Source organism: Vicugna pacos, chromosome 20, assembly GCF_048564905.1.
Source record: "Vicugna pacos chromosome 20, VicPac4, whole genome shotgun sequence".
NCBI lineage: Eukaryota > Metazoa > Chordata > Mammalia > Artiodactyla > Camelidae > Vicugna > Vicugna pacos.
The window spans coordinates 19,655,994-19,672,266 of NC_133006.1; the positions used below are offsets into that span (position 1 = coordinate 19,655,994).

Consider the following 16,273-nt stretch of genomic DNA (forward strand, 5'->3'; position numbering starts at 1 on the left):
GCCCCTGCCTGACTAATATGGGACACCATGTCTTGGCTTCTGTTACTTCCCAAAAAAGTTTCCAAAGAAGTCACTGCTGCTGATCTTAGGTTTTCTCATACGACAGGTTTCTTGAAGGCTGGACATAGGTGCTCTTGCTTTGCAGAAGGCCAGCAGATCCCACCCCAGAACTGAGAAGGATGGGTTTGGACCTCTACAGTCTGGTTCTGCCCGGAGGCTACCTTACCTGACCACCTCACAGGACTTGGGACTAACTTGAGAAAACAGGCTCACAAGGGGAGGGACACCCCCCCCCCACCCCCTCAGGAAGGCAAGTTGGGTCAGCCTCTGAAAATCAGTTAATGTAATATATTCTATCCATAAAAGGAACAAAACCATATGATCATCTCAACAGACAGAAAAAGTATTTAACAAAATTCAATATCCCTTCATGATGAAAACATTCGGAAATCTAAAAAGAGAAGAGAGCTTTCTCAACCTGAAAAAATGGCATCTATTAAACCACATGGTAAAAAACCTAATGTTTCCCCCTAAGATCAGGAATAAGACAAGGATGTCTGCTCTTGCCATTTCTCAGCATTGTACTGGATGGTCTAGCCAGGGCAATAAGGCAAGAAAATGAAATAAAAGTTATCTGTGTTAGAAAGGCAGAAGTAAAACTGCAGATGATCTTATGTATAGAAAATCCTAAAGAATCCACTAAAAATACTGTTACAGCTAACAAATGAATTCAGCAAGGTTGCGGGATATAAGATTGATATACAAAATCAATTGTATTTCTATACACTTGCAATCAAAGTGAAAATGAAATTAATAAAACAATTTCATTTACAATAACATAAAAATAAAGTATTTATGAACAAATTTAACAAAAGAATTACAAAATTTATATTTTGAAAACTTGCACAGTGTTGAAAGAAGACCTAAATAAGTGGAAAGACTTGGATCGGGAAACTTAATATTTTTTAAATGGCAGATTACACGATCTCCATCAAAATCTCAGCTGACTTCTTTGCAGAAATTTAACAAGCTCATCCTAAAATTCATACAGAAATTCAAGGTACCTAGAATAGCCTAAACAATCTGGAAAAAGAACTAAGTTGGAGGACATGCAGTTGGCAATTTCAAAACTTAACCTATATAGTAAGCTATAGTAATCGAGACAGTATGGTACTGGCATAAAGATAGATACATAAATCAATGGGATGTGATGGAGAGTGCAGAAATAAACATTTACATTTTAATTCACACAATTAACTATAAAACTCAAAACAGGCATAAATCTTTGTGACCTTGGATTTGGCAATGTTTCTTAGATATAACATCAAAAGCACAAGCAAGCAACAAAAGAAAAAAAGATAAACCGGACATCATCAAAATTTAAAACTTGTGTGTTCAAAGGATATCGTCAAGAAAAACTGAAAAGACAACTCACAGAATGAGAGAAAATGTTTGCAAATCATGTATCTGGTTAAGGGACTTGTATCGAAAATATATAAAGAACATTATTTTGTTTATACAACATTGTAGGAACAACTCAGTAATAAAAAGACAAATACCCCAGCTACGACGGGCAAAAGACATGAATAGACATTTCTCCAAAGAAGATACACAGATGGCCAATAAGCACATGGAAAGATGCTCAATGTCAGTAACCATCAGGGAAATGAAGGTCAAAACTGCGATGAGATAATACTTCACACTCACTAAGATGACTGTAATCAAAAAAGACATAATAACAAGCATGGTAACATGGAGAAATTGAAACCTTTATATATTGCTGGTACAAATGAAAAATGGTGCAGCCACTTTGGAAAGTAGTCTGGCAGTTCCTGAAAAAGTTAAACACAGAGTTACTATATGATCCAGAGTTACCATATGATACCACTCCTACCCAAGAGAAATGAAAACATGTCCACACAAAAACTTCTACATGAATGTCTATATTTATAGTAACATTATTTATAATAGCCCAAATGTGGGAACAACCCAAATGCCCATCAATTGATGAATAGATAAGCCAAACATATTCTATACAATGGAATACCACTTGGTAATAAAAAGGAATAAAATACTATTTCATGCTACAACATGGATGAACTTTGAAGATATGCTTAGTGAAAGAAGCCAGACACAGAAGGCCACATACTGTATGATCCCATTTACACAAAATGTCAGAGAAGGCAAATCCATAGAAACAGCAGTGGTTTAGGGTAATAAAAATGTTCTAAAATTGACTGGTGATGGCTGCACAACCCTGGGAATATACTAGAAATCATTGAGTAGTACACTTTAAATGGGTGAATTTTATGGTATATGAGTTATACCTTAATAGACATACATTATATCATATATATAGTTACATACCTACATAGCAGGCAGCCCTGGCCTGATCTGGATGCTTCCTGTTTAACTGCTCACAAGTCAGCTTTGGCCTGGGGACTGGCACTCTGCCCTGCCCCACCAGCCCCAGCTGGGTCCCATGCTGCCCTCGGCACCTACATTGCTAGCCCTGCACACACATTTACACTTTCCTGCCCCACAACATCCGGGACAATCTGTGCTTCCCCTGGGGGTGTGTCTGGCACTCCAGAGCCCTTTCTCAGGACTCCTCCAAGCACCAAGGGTTGGCAAAGCCATGCCTGAGGTACATTTCTGATTTTGTGTCCCAGGTGGGCCTGGGCAGCAACACCCCTGTGAAGAGGTTGTATGCCACTCCTTGACCCTGGGTCTCAACACAGCTAGGCTCCACTGACCCTCAGAGCTGGGAGTGTCAGCCCAGTGCCCTTGGCCTCCCCTTGGCCCTTTCCTCTTCCTGTCAGCTGCCTGAAGATTTGGGTGGCAGGGAGTTAGGAAGTAAAGGAAAAGTGCCCCAATGCCTAAATGGAGTGTTTAGGGGTGTGAAGGGGAAGGAACAGTCCCCTCGGGTCAGTAGGGGAAGAGGTGAGCCTCTCAGGGCCTCCCAAAGAGCCCTCCTTTGCCTCAGCCCCTCACTGGCATGGATACTTGTACTTTTACACAGGCTTTTATTCAGGAGTCAGGGGCTGCCTCCCTTCCCTGGTGCCTGCCTGCCCCACCCATAGAGCCCCATTCGGATGGGGCTTGTCTTTCATCTACCCGCTGCAGTGCCCCCTGCCAGCTACATAGGCAAGTAGGGGGAGGCGACACTCAGGGAGATCCCCTTACCTTGCCTAGGCAGACAACCCAGGCCTGGCAGGCAGGGACCTCCCCAGAATCCTTACCCACCCCACCCTCCACCTCCCAGACTTGAGATGTGAGGGGCAGGAGGGGTCTGGGACACGTGTGCTGTCAGCAGGCAGCAACCTGAGCTCGCAGTGGCCAGGCCTTGTACTCCCAAAGATGTCTGTGAATGAAGCACATGCCCTGCAGCCTGTACCTTCCACAGGGACTTCAGCCAAGAAGTGTCTTGTTTGGGGAACTGGGGACAGGATGGGGGAGATGGCAGGAGGTAAGCTGACCTCTTCAACCTGGGAGGGCAGGAAGCACTGCTGGGAACAACCCCAGACTTCAATGGTACGAGGAAGAGGCCAGGGGACTGGGAGGGGCTGAGGGGTTCCTGGGAGGCCCTGAGATCTTCTGTCCCTGGAAGAGCAGGACTATGGCCACAGGACAACCGGAAAGTGGACACATGAGGTCACAGGAACACTGCTCAGAACAATCTGTGCCCAGCTGACGTGTGGATCTCTCTAGAGGCAGAGGCACTACTGGGGCAACACCATGGGTTGGCCCTATAGAGGCCTCCTGAGGGCACAGGGTCTCTGGCCTGGACTCTGGCCAGAAGTTGAAGAGGGGCTGCTGGGCCACAGAGAGGACTTGTCCATGAAATTGTGGTCTCACTGGAAAAAGACAACCCAGAGTGGACATGAGGCCAGGGTCCCCCTACGAGGCCTTGCCTTTGAGTGGTGATCGCTTCAGAAGATTCCAGCCAGCACTAGGTGAGGCAGTAGCAGCAGTCCCAGGATGAGGCCCCAGACGTACCCAGGGCTCGAATTCAACCCTGACTGGATGCCAGGTTTTTCAGGGCCCTCTGCACCTGCAGGAAGGGAGAGGCTTTGCCTCAGCCTGGAGATAGCTCTTCCTGACCTCCCACCCACCCTACCAGGCATGCATGTAGGGGCCCAGCAGCCAGGGAGGAAGCTCCTACTTGGAGGGTGCATGCCCTGCCATGCACATACCATCTACGCTAGAGGCAGAGTGCTGACATTCTGGAGCCAGGAGGGAAGGTGGGGTGGACACTACAGGCCTTACCTGGCAAGGAGGACTGCAGGGCCAGGGTACGCCCGCCCATGGCATTAGCAGTGGCAGAGGCACTGGGGGAGTTGGACAGGGACTTGGAGGAGGTGTGCCCCTTGTGATCCAGTGTGGCCTTCGGATTACCTGGCTTGTTCTGGGCTGGAAAAACTGAGGCCAAAACCTCACTGGAATGAGGTAACTTGGCCTCAGTCTCCCCCTCCTGGGAGTGGGGTAGTGGCTCTCGTGTCCCTGTCAAGGATATCCTGGGGTGCAGAGAACTCTCTGGGCTCTTGGAGGGCATTCTTGTACTGTTGGCCTCTTTGTCTGTCGATTTGGGTTTGAGATCATGGGTTGATTTGGGAAAGGTAGTTGGCCTTTCATTCAAGAAGAGCAGGCTGTGAGTTGCCAAAAAGGAAGGGACCTCAGTTTTTAAGGCAGATGGAGCCTCTGTTCCCATGGAAGGGGAGTCTTCCGTTACTAAGGGAGACGGAGCCTTGGTTTCTACAGCAGGTAGAGCCTTTGTTGCCAAGGAGCCTGAGACCTTTGTTACCAAGAAGGATGGAGTTTCCGTTGCTAGGGAAGAAGCAATACCCTTTTTCCTAGAGTCTGAGGCTTCTGTTGCCAGGGAAGAAGGGGCCTCAGTTACTAGGTGAGGCAAATCCTGAGCTTCTTCCGGGCCTCTGATGGGTTCTGATAAGAGAGACAAGGCCTGGCATTAGTACTGCAAGCAGGACCCCACATCCTTTACCCTACTGCCAACAAGGTGAGGTGACCAAATGCCTTATGAAGACACAGAAACACATGCACACACCGTCTCCAGTGAATGTCCCTCATTGGTAGTAAATATTACTTCTTGTGATTGACAGTTGTCCCTCCATCCACTTCCTTGTCCAAGTCTTCCTCTCTCTGCACTTGACTTCCACTTTTTCAGGGGAGTTCTCCAGCTGGATTCTTGTTCCTAACATGCCCACCACCACGCAGACCCAGAGGGTTCGAGTCCCTCTGACCACGCTCACCAATAGGTTCTGCCCACCAGGGGTCCTTCTTATCTGGCTACTCCCACCTCACCCTGAGCTGGGGAGCCTCTGGACTCTCCCCCACCCTCCGCTTGGAGGATTGAAATCCGGTCACTTGGAAGGACAGGGCACCAAAGTGGCTGCGCACGGTAGGCAAAGTGGGCTGTGGGCTTGGGAACCCGGATAGGGTGGGGCTGCCGAGGGTTCCTTCCCTGTCCACGCAACACTCTCTGGAGCTGGGAGCCGTGGAAGGCTCTAGACCATCCAGTGGCGTCCCCTCTTTCACCTTCCTTCCCACCATCTTCCCCTGACTCACCACACAGAGAGTTCTTGCAGCTGTAGCCAGAGGAGCATTGGGAGCACGGAGTCCCCTCCTGGTAGGGCCTCTGCCCCTTCACGTTCCCCCTGCGGGAGGCAAGGAGGATGCTGGGGAAAGGGGGGTCCCTGCCAACCCCTGTCCCTATCCCTCATACACACACCCTAGTCCAGAAGTGCTCCCTGGGTCTTACTTACCTTCAACTAACACGCTGGGCCAATGAGAGCAGATTCCCATTGAGTGCCCTCATCACCCCCAAGGGTATAGGGTATGGGCCCCAGGTTAGCCCTCTTCCTCTTCTTTAGACTATGTCCAACTCAGCCCTCCCCTTGGCTTTGCTCAGCCCCTACCCCCAGGGCTCCCTCTGCACTCACGGGGGCTCATAGTTGCAAACCAGCAAGTGAATATTGGTTTCGTCAACACCCTGGAGCTTCTCACAGAAATGGGAGCCACAGCCAATCCTCTCTGTCCTGGCCCAGACCACCTGAAGGAGGGCAAACCCAACAGTTTAGTCTGGGCAGGATGTCTCCTAGCTAGTGTCTCTCTACATCAACCTTCTGTGAGTGAGGAGAGGAGGAACCCTTAGCCTATAAGATCCAAGTCTCTGAGGACACACAACTTCAAGACAAAACTCTGAACAGAGTGTTTTGGGAGAAATTTGTCCAAATAGTCTACTCTCCACTACTGAACACATATACCATTTCACCAGGCCTCTCTCCTTCTGAAAACCTTCTCTTTTGAAAGACCCTCATGAATTCTTCCTGTAGACCTTTGCATTTTAAACAAGGATATATCCAAAGGAATGAATGTCAAATGGTAGAATCTGAAACATAAGCAACAAGCAAAGTCCAAGGAAGGGGACAGAGGAGCCATTTTGGAAGTAGAACTTCCTCCCAAATCACAAGTAAACAGGGACCTGCTCTGCCATTTCTAAGTGTGGGCCTCCTAGCTAGTAGAAGTTCTGTCTTAAGCGTATATTTAAAAAGTCAAAACAACCTTTGTGCACTCCTTTTGCTATTTCTACACCCAGTCTGTCCAGGAGTCACTCAAATTGAGGCCAGTTTTTGTTTTGTTTTGTTTTGTGTCTGTGAAATCTTACTCTGAATGGTAATTCTGCACACCCTTACTCCCCCCAGGATTGAGGTCTTTCTGGCTTGAATCAGCTGAGGGTCCCCTAGGTACCACTGTTCATCATCTCCCAAGCAGAAATGACCTCAGAGGGCATATGCATTCAGCCCTAGAGAATACAAGGGTGGAAGTGGGGTGGCCCTAGTCCTACTGGGCACCTCCTGCAATCCCTGCAGGCAGTTGTGTTTCTGGGGAGTGTGAGAGGTGGTAGAGTACAGAGAGAGGGGTCAAGGAGGGCTGGGACCTCACAACTTCCTGATCTGTGTGGGTGGTTTTGGGATTTCCTTCTTTAAAGATTAGCACTAAAAATACCACTCAGAAAAAGCACCGGAAAATGGACTTGGTCGATATGGGTGGGAAGAAGTTTGGCTCATTTCCTTTTTCTTTTTTAAAAAATTTGTCATGTAACTATTTGAACAACAAGTAAGCATTATAAGGAGAAAAAAGAAAAGAATTCATCACCACAAATTTAATTCCCCTACATACACACACACACACCCCTATTCCCCTTATCTGCAAATTCAAACTTTCAAAATACACTAAAACCCTGACATAGCAAAGTGTGACTGCAGGAGGGAGGAAATGCTCTCAGAAGGTTACCTGAAACCTTCACTCAGTGACAACTTGCTCTTATTTTAAAAATAGTTTTTACAGGCAAAAGAAAAAATAAGCAAACAAAATTGTCTATTTGCTTTATCTGTCCCTGGCAGATTAGAAGCAGCAACTTCGAAACCATGAGAAATGACAAAAGAGGGACAGTGAGAGAGAAGACAGAAGTGGGGATGGGGTGGGTGCTTACTGGTGGGGCAAACAGCCCTGCTTAAACTCGGCCAGAGAACAGGACTGTTTAGAGCTCGATCAAGATAACTTAGTGCAGTAATCACTGTCCAGGAAATTGGCTCTGCGTCACCTAATTTAGGTCTCTTCATGACCAGGAGGCCGAGAGGTGCTGCCTAGGTTTTCAAAAGATTGTGGTTTTTTAAAAGTCGACTGAAAATGGTTTAGGCAGTCTGAGAAGCAGACTCCTCAGGAGCCTGGACAACACATCAGTTGCTGTGGAGAGACGACTTTTCTGAAGGATGGAAGTGGGGCTTAGGGACTCCAGGGCCATGAAGGAAGAGGTGGCCCCGCCCGGCCCCGCCCATTGCCCTGTGGCCCCGCCCACTGACCCCTGGCCCTTCCCTTGCTGTGTGGCCCCACCCGCCGATCCAGCCTCGCACCTGCGTATAGTGGCCGCACATCTGGCCCCTGGCGCAGGTGGCAGCGCTGAGGTTGTAGTGCTCGTGTTCGTGGTGCCACTCCTCCATGGCCAGCGGCACGTCCAGGCCGTCGGTAATGGCGAACAGGTTCTCGCCGCGCCGCCCACGCTCCTTGTTGTGGCCCCACACGCACTGCTGCGCGTAGGCCTTGGCGAAGGCGGCCAGCTCCTCATCCCACCTCTGCGGGGAAGGTCGAGGAGGGAGGTGAGGACACCTCTTGCTCAGTGGAGGCAGGAGAGGAGGGTGAGAGAGGGAGGTGAGGTTGCCCACAATTCTGTGGGGATCACAGAAGAAGGCTGAGGGCATCTGGGGGGGTGTGGAGGCTATGGAGGCGGAAAACCCTCCCCTCTTTGTGGGGTGACTCTTGGTCATGATCTGGCACAGATCTCTGCGCCTGGTGGAGCTTCTGTGGGGAGGCGGAAGCCACCCCAGGCCATGGAGTTAGCTAAACTTTGGACCATTCACCAGCTGTGTGATTTTAGGCAGATTGCCTAACCTTTCTGAACTCTCATAGGGCTTTGGAAAGAATAAATGAGATGATGCTTGTGACAGTGTGATTATTAATTAATATTAATATACTTCAACGTGAAGGGTGGGCTGCAATGCTCCTGCCGTGGTTGCCTGAACTGTTCTGAAGCCCACAAGACGTCCAGTGAGAAGTACCAGAACTGGATTGTTTATTCAGCCATTCCTCTCTCTGCCCACCCACCAGAAATCTGACTTGAGGGGCCAGCTCTCCCCTTCCAGGCTCCGACTCTCCCCTTGGGATAGCCTAGCCTCCATGGCTTTACCAGCTCCAGGGTTCCCTCCTAAGTGCTCTCTTGTCAGCTGACAGCCACCTTCCCCAAGAAAATTAAATGTCTCTGAATAATTTTCACTGAGAGGCCTATTTTCAGAGCCTTGGTGGCCCAAAGAGCTGTCAGGTCCCCAAGGCAATGTTCTCCAGTGGGGACCTCAGGTAAAGGGTGGGAGGGGGCATTTCAGGTTAGAGGGCCTCTGAGGTTTTGTGTCCCTGGCTGGGAGGACAGGCCAAGTGTGGGTGGGAAGAGGGATTAACAAGTCATTTGACCAAAGGATTGAGGAGGGAGGCCTGGATCCCATTAAACTTTGTCCTTGGCCTCTCCTGGAAATGGATGGCCTGGCGGCAACTCTTGCTCCACCCTCTGTGGGTCCAGCCAGCTGCCGGAGCCAGACAATGCATAAAGCACTGAGAGCTTGGGTGACCTTGAAGGGAGGGGACTGTGTGGCTGCACCTACTCCCCACTCACACAAGGTTCTTAGGAGCAGCTGCCTGGAGTGGGGATGGGAGCACTGGGCAGGGATAGCCCCACTGCTGTAACTTCAGGTGAATCCCTTTCCCTCTCTAGGAGTTTTTGACCCAAGTCACTGGTCCCTGAGGTTCTCTCAAACTGGTAGTAGAGGGGGATAGGGTGTGGGAAAGGGGCAGGTGCTGGGGACCAGACTTAGGGTGTCTGGGATGACCGACCTGCAGGGCTCCAGGCTAGACTGTAAAGCCTGCAGGGTGTCTGGCACAGAGCAGGTGCTCAACAGACATTATTAGCTTTTGATGATTGAAACACAGCCCTGCTTAAAGCAGTCTCCCCAACAGGGCCAGGCTGTGATTTCCATTCTGCCTGGGTGCCTGGAGTCCCACCATTAGAGATTCACTCCTATGGGTCTTAAGACTTCTTAGTCATCCAGAGACCCTTGGGGAGTTTCAGGAGTCACGGCACCCACCCACATTGGCCACTTGGTCACCATCTGAAAGCAAGTCCATTCATTCATTCACTCACCCCCTCACACACTCATTTATTCAACAGTCCTGGGGCAATAGCAAGGACCGAGAAGCCCAAGTTTCGATTGTCATAAACCGTTATTTGGGCCACCATGTGTTAACTGACAGATGTGTGATGGGCAATATAGGGGCACCAAAGAGGGCTGTTTGGCCCAACCTGAGGGTGGAGAAGGAAACACTAAACTAAATGTTAAAAGATGAGGCATTGGCCAGGTGGAGAGTGGAAGGGCATCCTGAGAAGGCAAAACATGAACAGAGGCTTGGAGGTGGGAAAGACAACCTGCTCAGGTTACTGAAGGAGAAAGTTTGCAGGAGAGGAGGCTGGAGAGGTAGGCAGGGCCAGGCACCCAGAGAGGGGCTTCTCAGGAGCTGGAGCTTTATTCTGAGGTAGGAGGATAAGGGAGCCAGTGGGAGCCAGGGAAGGGGTTTGAGTAGAGTCAGGCCAGTATGTTGGATCATTCATTCTGGTTAGTAGAGGCCAGAGGCTGGGGAAGCAGGTAGAGGCTGTTCTAGAAGTTCATGGGAAAAGAAATGAATGACTGAACCAAGGTTGTGTCAAGGAGATGGTGGTGGGTGAGGGAAGATAAGATTCAAGAAAAATTGAACCTTGTGGAAGGTAAAAGTGGTGATGAGTAGATGTGGAGGCTGAGGTAGAGAGGAGTCCATGATAACCCCCACCTGCCTCACCCTGGATCCCTTCCCTCTTTTGTTACCACTTATTGAGCACTTACTGTGTGCCAGGCACTGCTCTAAGTGTGTTACATGTAGTCACTCATTTCATCCTACAATCACCCTAAAGAAAGTCGTTATAATGTTATCATCCCCAATTAACAGATGAGGTAGCTGAGACAGAGAGAGTTTAAGTAACTTGGCCGAGGTCACACAGCTAATAAATGACAAAGTCAAGATTTGAACCCAGGCCATCTGGCTGCAGAGTCTCTGAATTTACCACTGCTGAAGCTGAGCCTGAAGCTTGTGTCAGTTTATCCTGGTGTGCCAGTACAGCCTTGTCTCCACCCCGTCCCCACCACTTCCCACTAGGCAGCAGCGTAGCCTCTCAGAGTCTGGACTGCTTCGTAGCATGTTGCCCCACTCCTGAGGTCCACCTCTGTCTGCAGAGCCAGCCTCCAGCCTCAGCAGCAAGACTGTGGGGCATCAGTGATCTACAATGGGGAAACTGAGGCCACAATGCATTTCAGGCCTCAAACCGGGAGCTGTTGGCAGAGCTGGTACCAGCGTTGAGGGCTCTTGCTTTGTTGCCTGCAGTTCCTGTTTGCCAAGGCCGACAGGGCTGTGAATAGCAGTGCTGTGTGAAAGTGTAGCCCTTCCTAGATCTTTGTCATGCATCATCCTGTCTGACCCTCAAGGCAGGGATTGCCAGCCAGGTGATAGGAAACAAGAGGGCTTTGAAGGTAAGGGGTTCACCCTGAGTCACTTCACCAGATTGGACAGAGCTGCTAGAACTCTGGTCCTGGAACCCCCCCAGACTTGCTGCTATGTCCCCCAGGTATGACCTTGGGCACCAGCCAGGGGGTCCCTGGACACTGCCCATCACCTAAGGGTGTCTGGAGGGGATGGGCTAGTCTAACCCTCAGGGAGGGCAGGAAAGGGGTGAATTTCTCGCTTTATCTCTTTTAATCCTGAACATAAACATTCTGCCCCTAACCCTGCCATCAAATAACCCCCTCTCTGATAGAGGTAACCTCTGCCCCAAGTCTGGCTTCTGTCATCTGTAGTCATGTCAATCTGCATGTGTCCCCCACCAGTATACAATAGTATTTTTTACTATATTTCCTACTGTATATTTGTGTATATATGTATATATTTTTTGAGATTTCATTTTCCCCCACTCAGTATTATGTCTGTGACATTCAGTCCATGTCAATACATATGTAGTTCTAATTATGACCCCATTTTATAGATGAGAAACTGAGGGTCCTTACTAGGTTAAGAGACTCAACCCACACCACGAGTCTTGTGGGTGGCCGAGAGAGAATCTGATCTATGTGATACGGAGCCCTCTCTCTTTCTGATTCCTGTTCTCACCTCATCTCCTTAGTACATCCCTCTTACTCTAGGTGCTGGGACCCACCCTGCTGCCTTGTTTTTATTTCTCAACTCCTTGGAAGGCAAAAGAAAGATCATTTTCACCAAGGTGTTTGGAACTCCCTGTGTTCCCACTCCCAGGGCACATGCATTTCATGCATTTTAGGAAGTGCTGGGAAGGGGTCACTGGAGTGGGAAGCAGGGCTTCAGGCCTGGCTCTACCAGATGTGTGACCAGCAAGTTCCTCTGAGCCTCAGTTTTCTCCTCCATATAATGAGGCTGCTTATGGAAGGGAGTGTCTGTGAATTATATAACATCAAGGACTCTTACTGCCTGAGAGATGAGTCTCTGAGATAGCTTCCACCCAGTGGGTGAGCGGGGTTGATGGGGGCCCTGACCGCACTCACCATCTGCAGCATGTTGGCGGCTGGCGGGGATACCTGGGCTCGGTAGAGGTTGTGCAGCTCCACCATCACATGTTTTTCCTCCTCACTGAGGGCTCCGGCAGGGCCTGTGGTGGCCACCAGCAGTAGCAGTGGCGGCAGCAGAAGCACCAGGAGGCTGCGGGAGCTGTGCATGGTGGCCAGTCCTCTCCGCTTCTCCCACTCAGGGGTCTGGCAGCTGGATTTAAACTCCTTCCCACATAAGCACCACCCTGGCTGGGGCGGGTGGGAGGGACTGTGTCTGGAGGCCTGGCCGGCTCACACAATGTCTCGGGGAGGGCTGGGTGCTTGGGTCCCGACCAGAGCTGAGTCCACTCCCAGCATTTATCTCCCCCTGGAGTCCTTGGCCAAAGCCTCTTTCCTCTCGGTAACAGGGGATCAGGCCAAGAGCCATGCGAATTCTGCAGTCCCCTCCTCACTTGTGGACAGGTCCTCCAGGGGCAAAATCACAGTGACCTCTGCAAGGACTGCTTGCTCCCCAGGTCACACCCACTGGGTGCTGAGGACAGATAACAGGAAGGAAATCACATGGACCCTACCCTCGGAGGGCTGGGCGAGATGAGGAAGCTACAGGCGGCTTATGGAAGGATGGAGGAAGACAAGATGTATTTGGTAAAGGTTGGGCCAACCTAAGTCTGAATCCTGGTTCTTTTCTTTTGCTAGCTATGTTTTGGCGGCTTTCTCAACTAAATCAGTGACAGGAAATGTACTTACCTCGTGGGGCTGGAAGAAGGATTAAATCAGATCAAATATATAAAAAGCACCCAGTATAGTATCTGGCACACAGTAGGCCCTCAGTAACAGTAGATAATAACCAGCCAGCCTTGGAATAGGGTTTTACACTATGGATAAAATTGTGGCTTCCACGTGCCTCCTGTGAATGCATGTGCTTGAGGTGCTCGTTTGGAAGTGAGGTGCTGGGACACCTTTCTGCTCTGAAAAATGTAGAAAGTAGAAAGTGTCTGTTTTTGTAATCAACAGAGAGCAGAAAAGCAGAGGGGTGAGTGAGCTGATGAATCAGGAGCTCTGAGGGGAGGGTATTGGAAGGGAAATAGGCCCAGTGACCAGGTACTTGCATTGTAATGACCATGCAGGGGCTGGGACCAGGGTCTTGGCCTTCATGACGCAGGAAGCTGGGACCAATACTCTTGAATTCAGCTGAGATCCTTGAAGCCTGCACTCTCAGTGAATGGGGTTCTCAGTAGTTCTGGAAATGGATGGTGGTAGTGGTTGCACAACAATGTGACTTTACTTAATGCCTCTGAACTATACACATAAAAATGGTTAAGATAGCACAATGGGCAGCATTTGTTCATCCATCCATTCATTCATTCAACAGAGATTTACAGAGCTTCTCCACTGTGCCAGGCACTGAGCTGGGTGAATAAGACAGATCTGCTTCCTCCCCGCCCCCATCATGAAGCAGGAGAACCACCAGGAAACACGAATAGCACTGTGGATAAGAGGGTGGAGCTTACCAGCTGGGGGGCCTTGGACAAGCTATTTCCCTGCTTTCTGGCCTCAGTTCCCTCATCTGTAAATTGGGCTTAGAATAGAACCTATCTCCTGGGATGGTCCTGAGCATTAAATGGGTTAGTACATGGATAGGGCTTGGGATAGTGCCTGGCACATATTAAGTGTTCATTGAGTTAGACGATCTGAATGTATTCATTATTATTATTATTAATACGTGTGGGAGAAATTTCACGGCCTCAAGGGCCTCCCCCTTGGCCTGAGGGAGCTCGAAGCTGAAAGGGGAGGATGTACACACTTGAAGGGCAGAGATGCTGGTGGGTGGAGGTGATGCAGACTGAGGCAGAGATGGGGGAGCCTGGCTCACGTGAGAGGGGAGAGTGAGATGGGAACAAGACTGGGAGGCTGACCAGAGCCAGCCTGAGTGTTTGGGGACCGCTCTACAGGTGCACTTTCCCACATGGCACTCAGAGCCCATGCCATGTAGGTGATCTCATGTGACAGCTCTGAGGTGGGACTCCTAATCATCACACACGAGGAAACATGCTAAGAGAGGTAAAATGATTTCCTCAGTGTTGGGGTGGGGGAGGGGCACATCGGAGCCTGGGCCCTGCCACTGGGGAGAGAGGGAGGTTGAGGGCAGGCCAATGGTGGGGAGGGGAATGGAGGACAGGGGGAAAAGTTGGAGGAGGAGGAGGGGCAATGACAGACAGGTACATGCAGGATTGGCTGTGGCTTACATCAGCTGTTTTTCTCTTTAACCAGGACTCGGAGGAAATGTATATTTTTAAGTTATTTTCTATACGTATTTTAAATCTTTTCATTTTGAATGGCAGTATAACTCCACAACAAAAAATTAAGCCAAAGAGGGAAAACAATTCCACCTCTAGTGTTTGCTTCTAATCTGTGAGCACATGTTAATGAAACAATAGCACATGTACAATGTTGGGTCCTGACTTTTTTTTTTTTTGCCAGGGAGAGGTAATTAGGTTTATTTATTTTTTAGTGGAGGTATTGGGGATTGAATGCAGGACCTCATGCATGCTAAGCACACACCCGACCATTGAGCTATACCCTCTCCCTCTGACTTTTTTTTCCTAGATAATTATAATTTCTCCAACTTACTCATATCTTTATAACTACTACTTTCAATGTTTGCAAAATACTCCGTGGAGTAGCTGTGGTGTAACTTAGCTAGTTCTCAAAGTTAGATATTAGATCATTAACTATTTTAGGGTCTTACAGACAATCCTGAATCACTCGCCTTTGGGCACAAAGTTTTTTCTTGTTGTGGATATTATCTTCTTAGTTCCCATTCTCACCATTGTACCTCAGCTTGCTCTTTTATTAGAATCTACACATCAGGCTCAGGCCAGATTGCTGAGTGCCTCATTCTGTGTTCTCATGGAAACAAAAGGTCACCGGCACTGAATCTAAACCACCCTGGAAGCCTTGGCTGTTGCAGTCCCAGCCACTTGACAGTACAACAATAGTGAAGTCAGCATGAAATTCTACTTTAGTTCCATCACAGTGAACTCCAAACCAGGGTTGCAGTCAATGAGAAAAAGGCAGCGATCATTTTAAAGGACAGACAGGTGCCTCAGATAACATCAGAGCACGGGTCAGTTTAGAATGCTGAAAATAGGCGGTTCTGAATCAGGGGGTCGTAGAGAAGAAAATTCTGGGGCTCCTTTCCTCACACCCTCAGGTGTCCCTCCTGCTGGCCTAGACTCAGCTCCCACCATTCTGGCCACACTGATTTTTCCGTGTGGCCACCCAGCACTCCGGGCTACCCACTGGTTTTTCAGACCCACGTTTCAGACAGCTCCTACTGTCCTGTCTCCTTTCCTTTCCCCCATTCTCCTCCTGAACCCCAAGTATTATCCCTCATCTGGTTTCTCTTATCTTGCTCCCCAGTCTTCAGTTTGTCCTAGACAACCTGGGCGGGGAACTCTGAACCTCTCTGAGACCCTTCTGCCCAGCGTTGTTGGGAAGTACCATGAGGGTAATGATTTGTGAATGGCCCCACCCAGTGGCTAGTCACCGCTGTCATTATAGGGCTGGTGTATGCGGAGCCTTAGGAGACTAGAAACATCTCTCAGTTCCCTGCACTGTACCTGGCACTTTCCTGGTTTGATGAGTTGTTCTCTGTCTTTGCCTCTGCTTACCCCTGTCACCCACCCCCAACACCTCCTTCCTGTCACTCCTGCCTCAAATTAAAAGTGACACTGATTATGGAAACCCCGTTGGCCCCTCTGAATTCTTTCTCCCTGGAGCTGTTTCAGGGCCCGCCATTGACAGTCTTCTCCCTGAGATGGTGGACTGGGGAGTGTCCCTGGGGAAGGGAGCCACCATGGAAGAGGCACCTGGTTCCTGAAGGCATGAGCCTCACTCAGATGGAACCCACATATGCACCTCAAGTCCACCTTCTCTGTATAGTGAATTATCCTTGCATTTCTGGGTCAGGGAAGGAGAGGAAGCAGGGGAGATGGGAGATGGGGCAAGGAGAGAGGAGCAGAGGAGACAGTCACAGGGATGGAGGC

General features: G+C 49.4%; 1 protein-coding gene across 3 annotated transcripts; it reads right to left on the reverse strand.

Annotated features, from left to right (window-relative positions):
- Window positions 1-749: 749 nt before the first annotated feature.
- PI16 (peptidase inhibitor 16) lies at window positions 750-12,436 on the reverse strand. Of its 3 annotated transcripts, none has more exons than XM_031688472.2 (7): window positions 12,222-12,436; window positions 7,935-8,153; window positions 5,961-6,070; window positions 5,587-5,675; window positions 4,846-4,944; window positions 3,915-4,054; window positions 750-1,832 (listed from the first exon to the last, which is right to left on the reverse strand). In XM_031688472.2, exons 1-6 carry the CDS (start codon window positions 12,390-12,392, stop codon window positions 3,933-3,935), a joined length of 810 nt encoding a protein of 269 aa, XP_031544332.1. In that variant the 5' UTR covers window positions 12,393-12,436; the 3' UTR covers window positions 750-1,832; window positions 3,915-3,932. The 3 variants fall into 3 exon arrangements, with proteins under 3 accessions (XP_031544332.1, XP_072801196.1, XP_006202118.1); XM_072945095.1 differs by having other exon boundaries at window positions 4,399-4,944; XM_006202056.4 differs by having other exon boundaries at window positions 4,270-4,944.
- Between the last annotated feature and the right edge of the window lie 3,837 nt (window positions 12,437-16,273).

Bases quoted from the DNA above. Each gene is read 5' to 3' on its own strand.
- PI16 (XM_006202056.4), bottom strand. From the start codon at position 12,392: ATGCACAGCTCCCGCAGCCTCCTGGTGCTTCTGCTGCCGCCACTGCTA. The intron at 8,154-12,221 runs GTGAGTGCGGTC...CCTTCCCCGCAG, and splicing joins CCGCCAACATGCTGCAGATG to AGGTGGGATGAGGAGCTGGC. The intron at 4,055-4,269 runs GTAAGGCCTGTA...CCCTTCCTGCAG, and splicing joins CCTGCAGTCCTCCTTGCCAG to GTGCAGAGGGCCCTGAAAAA.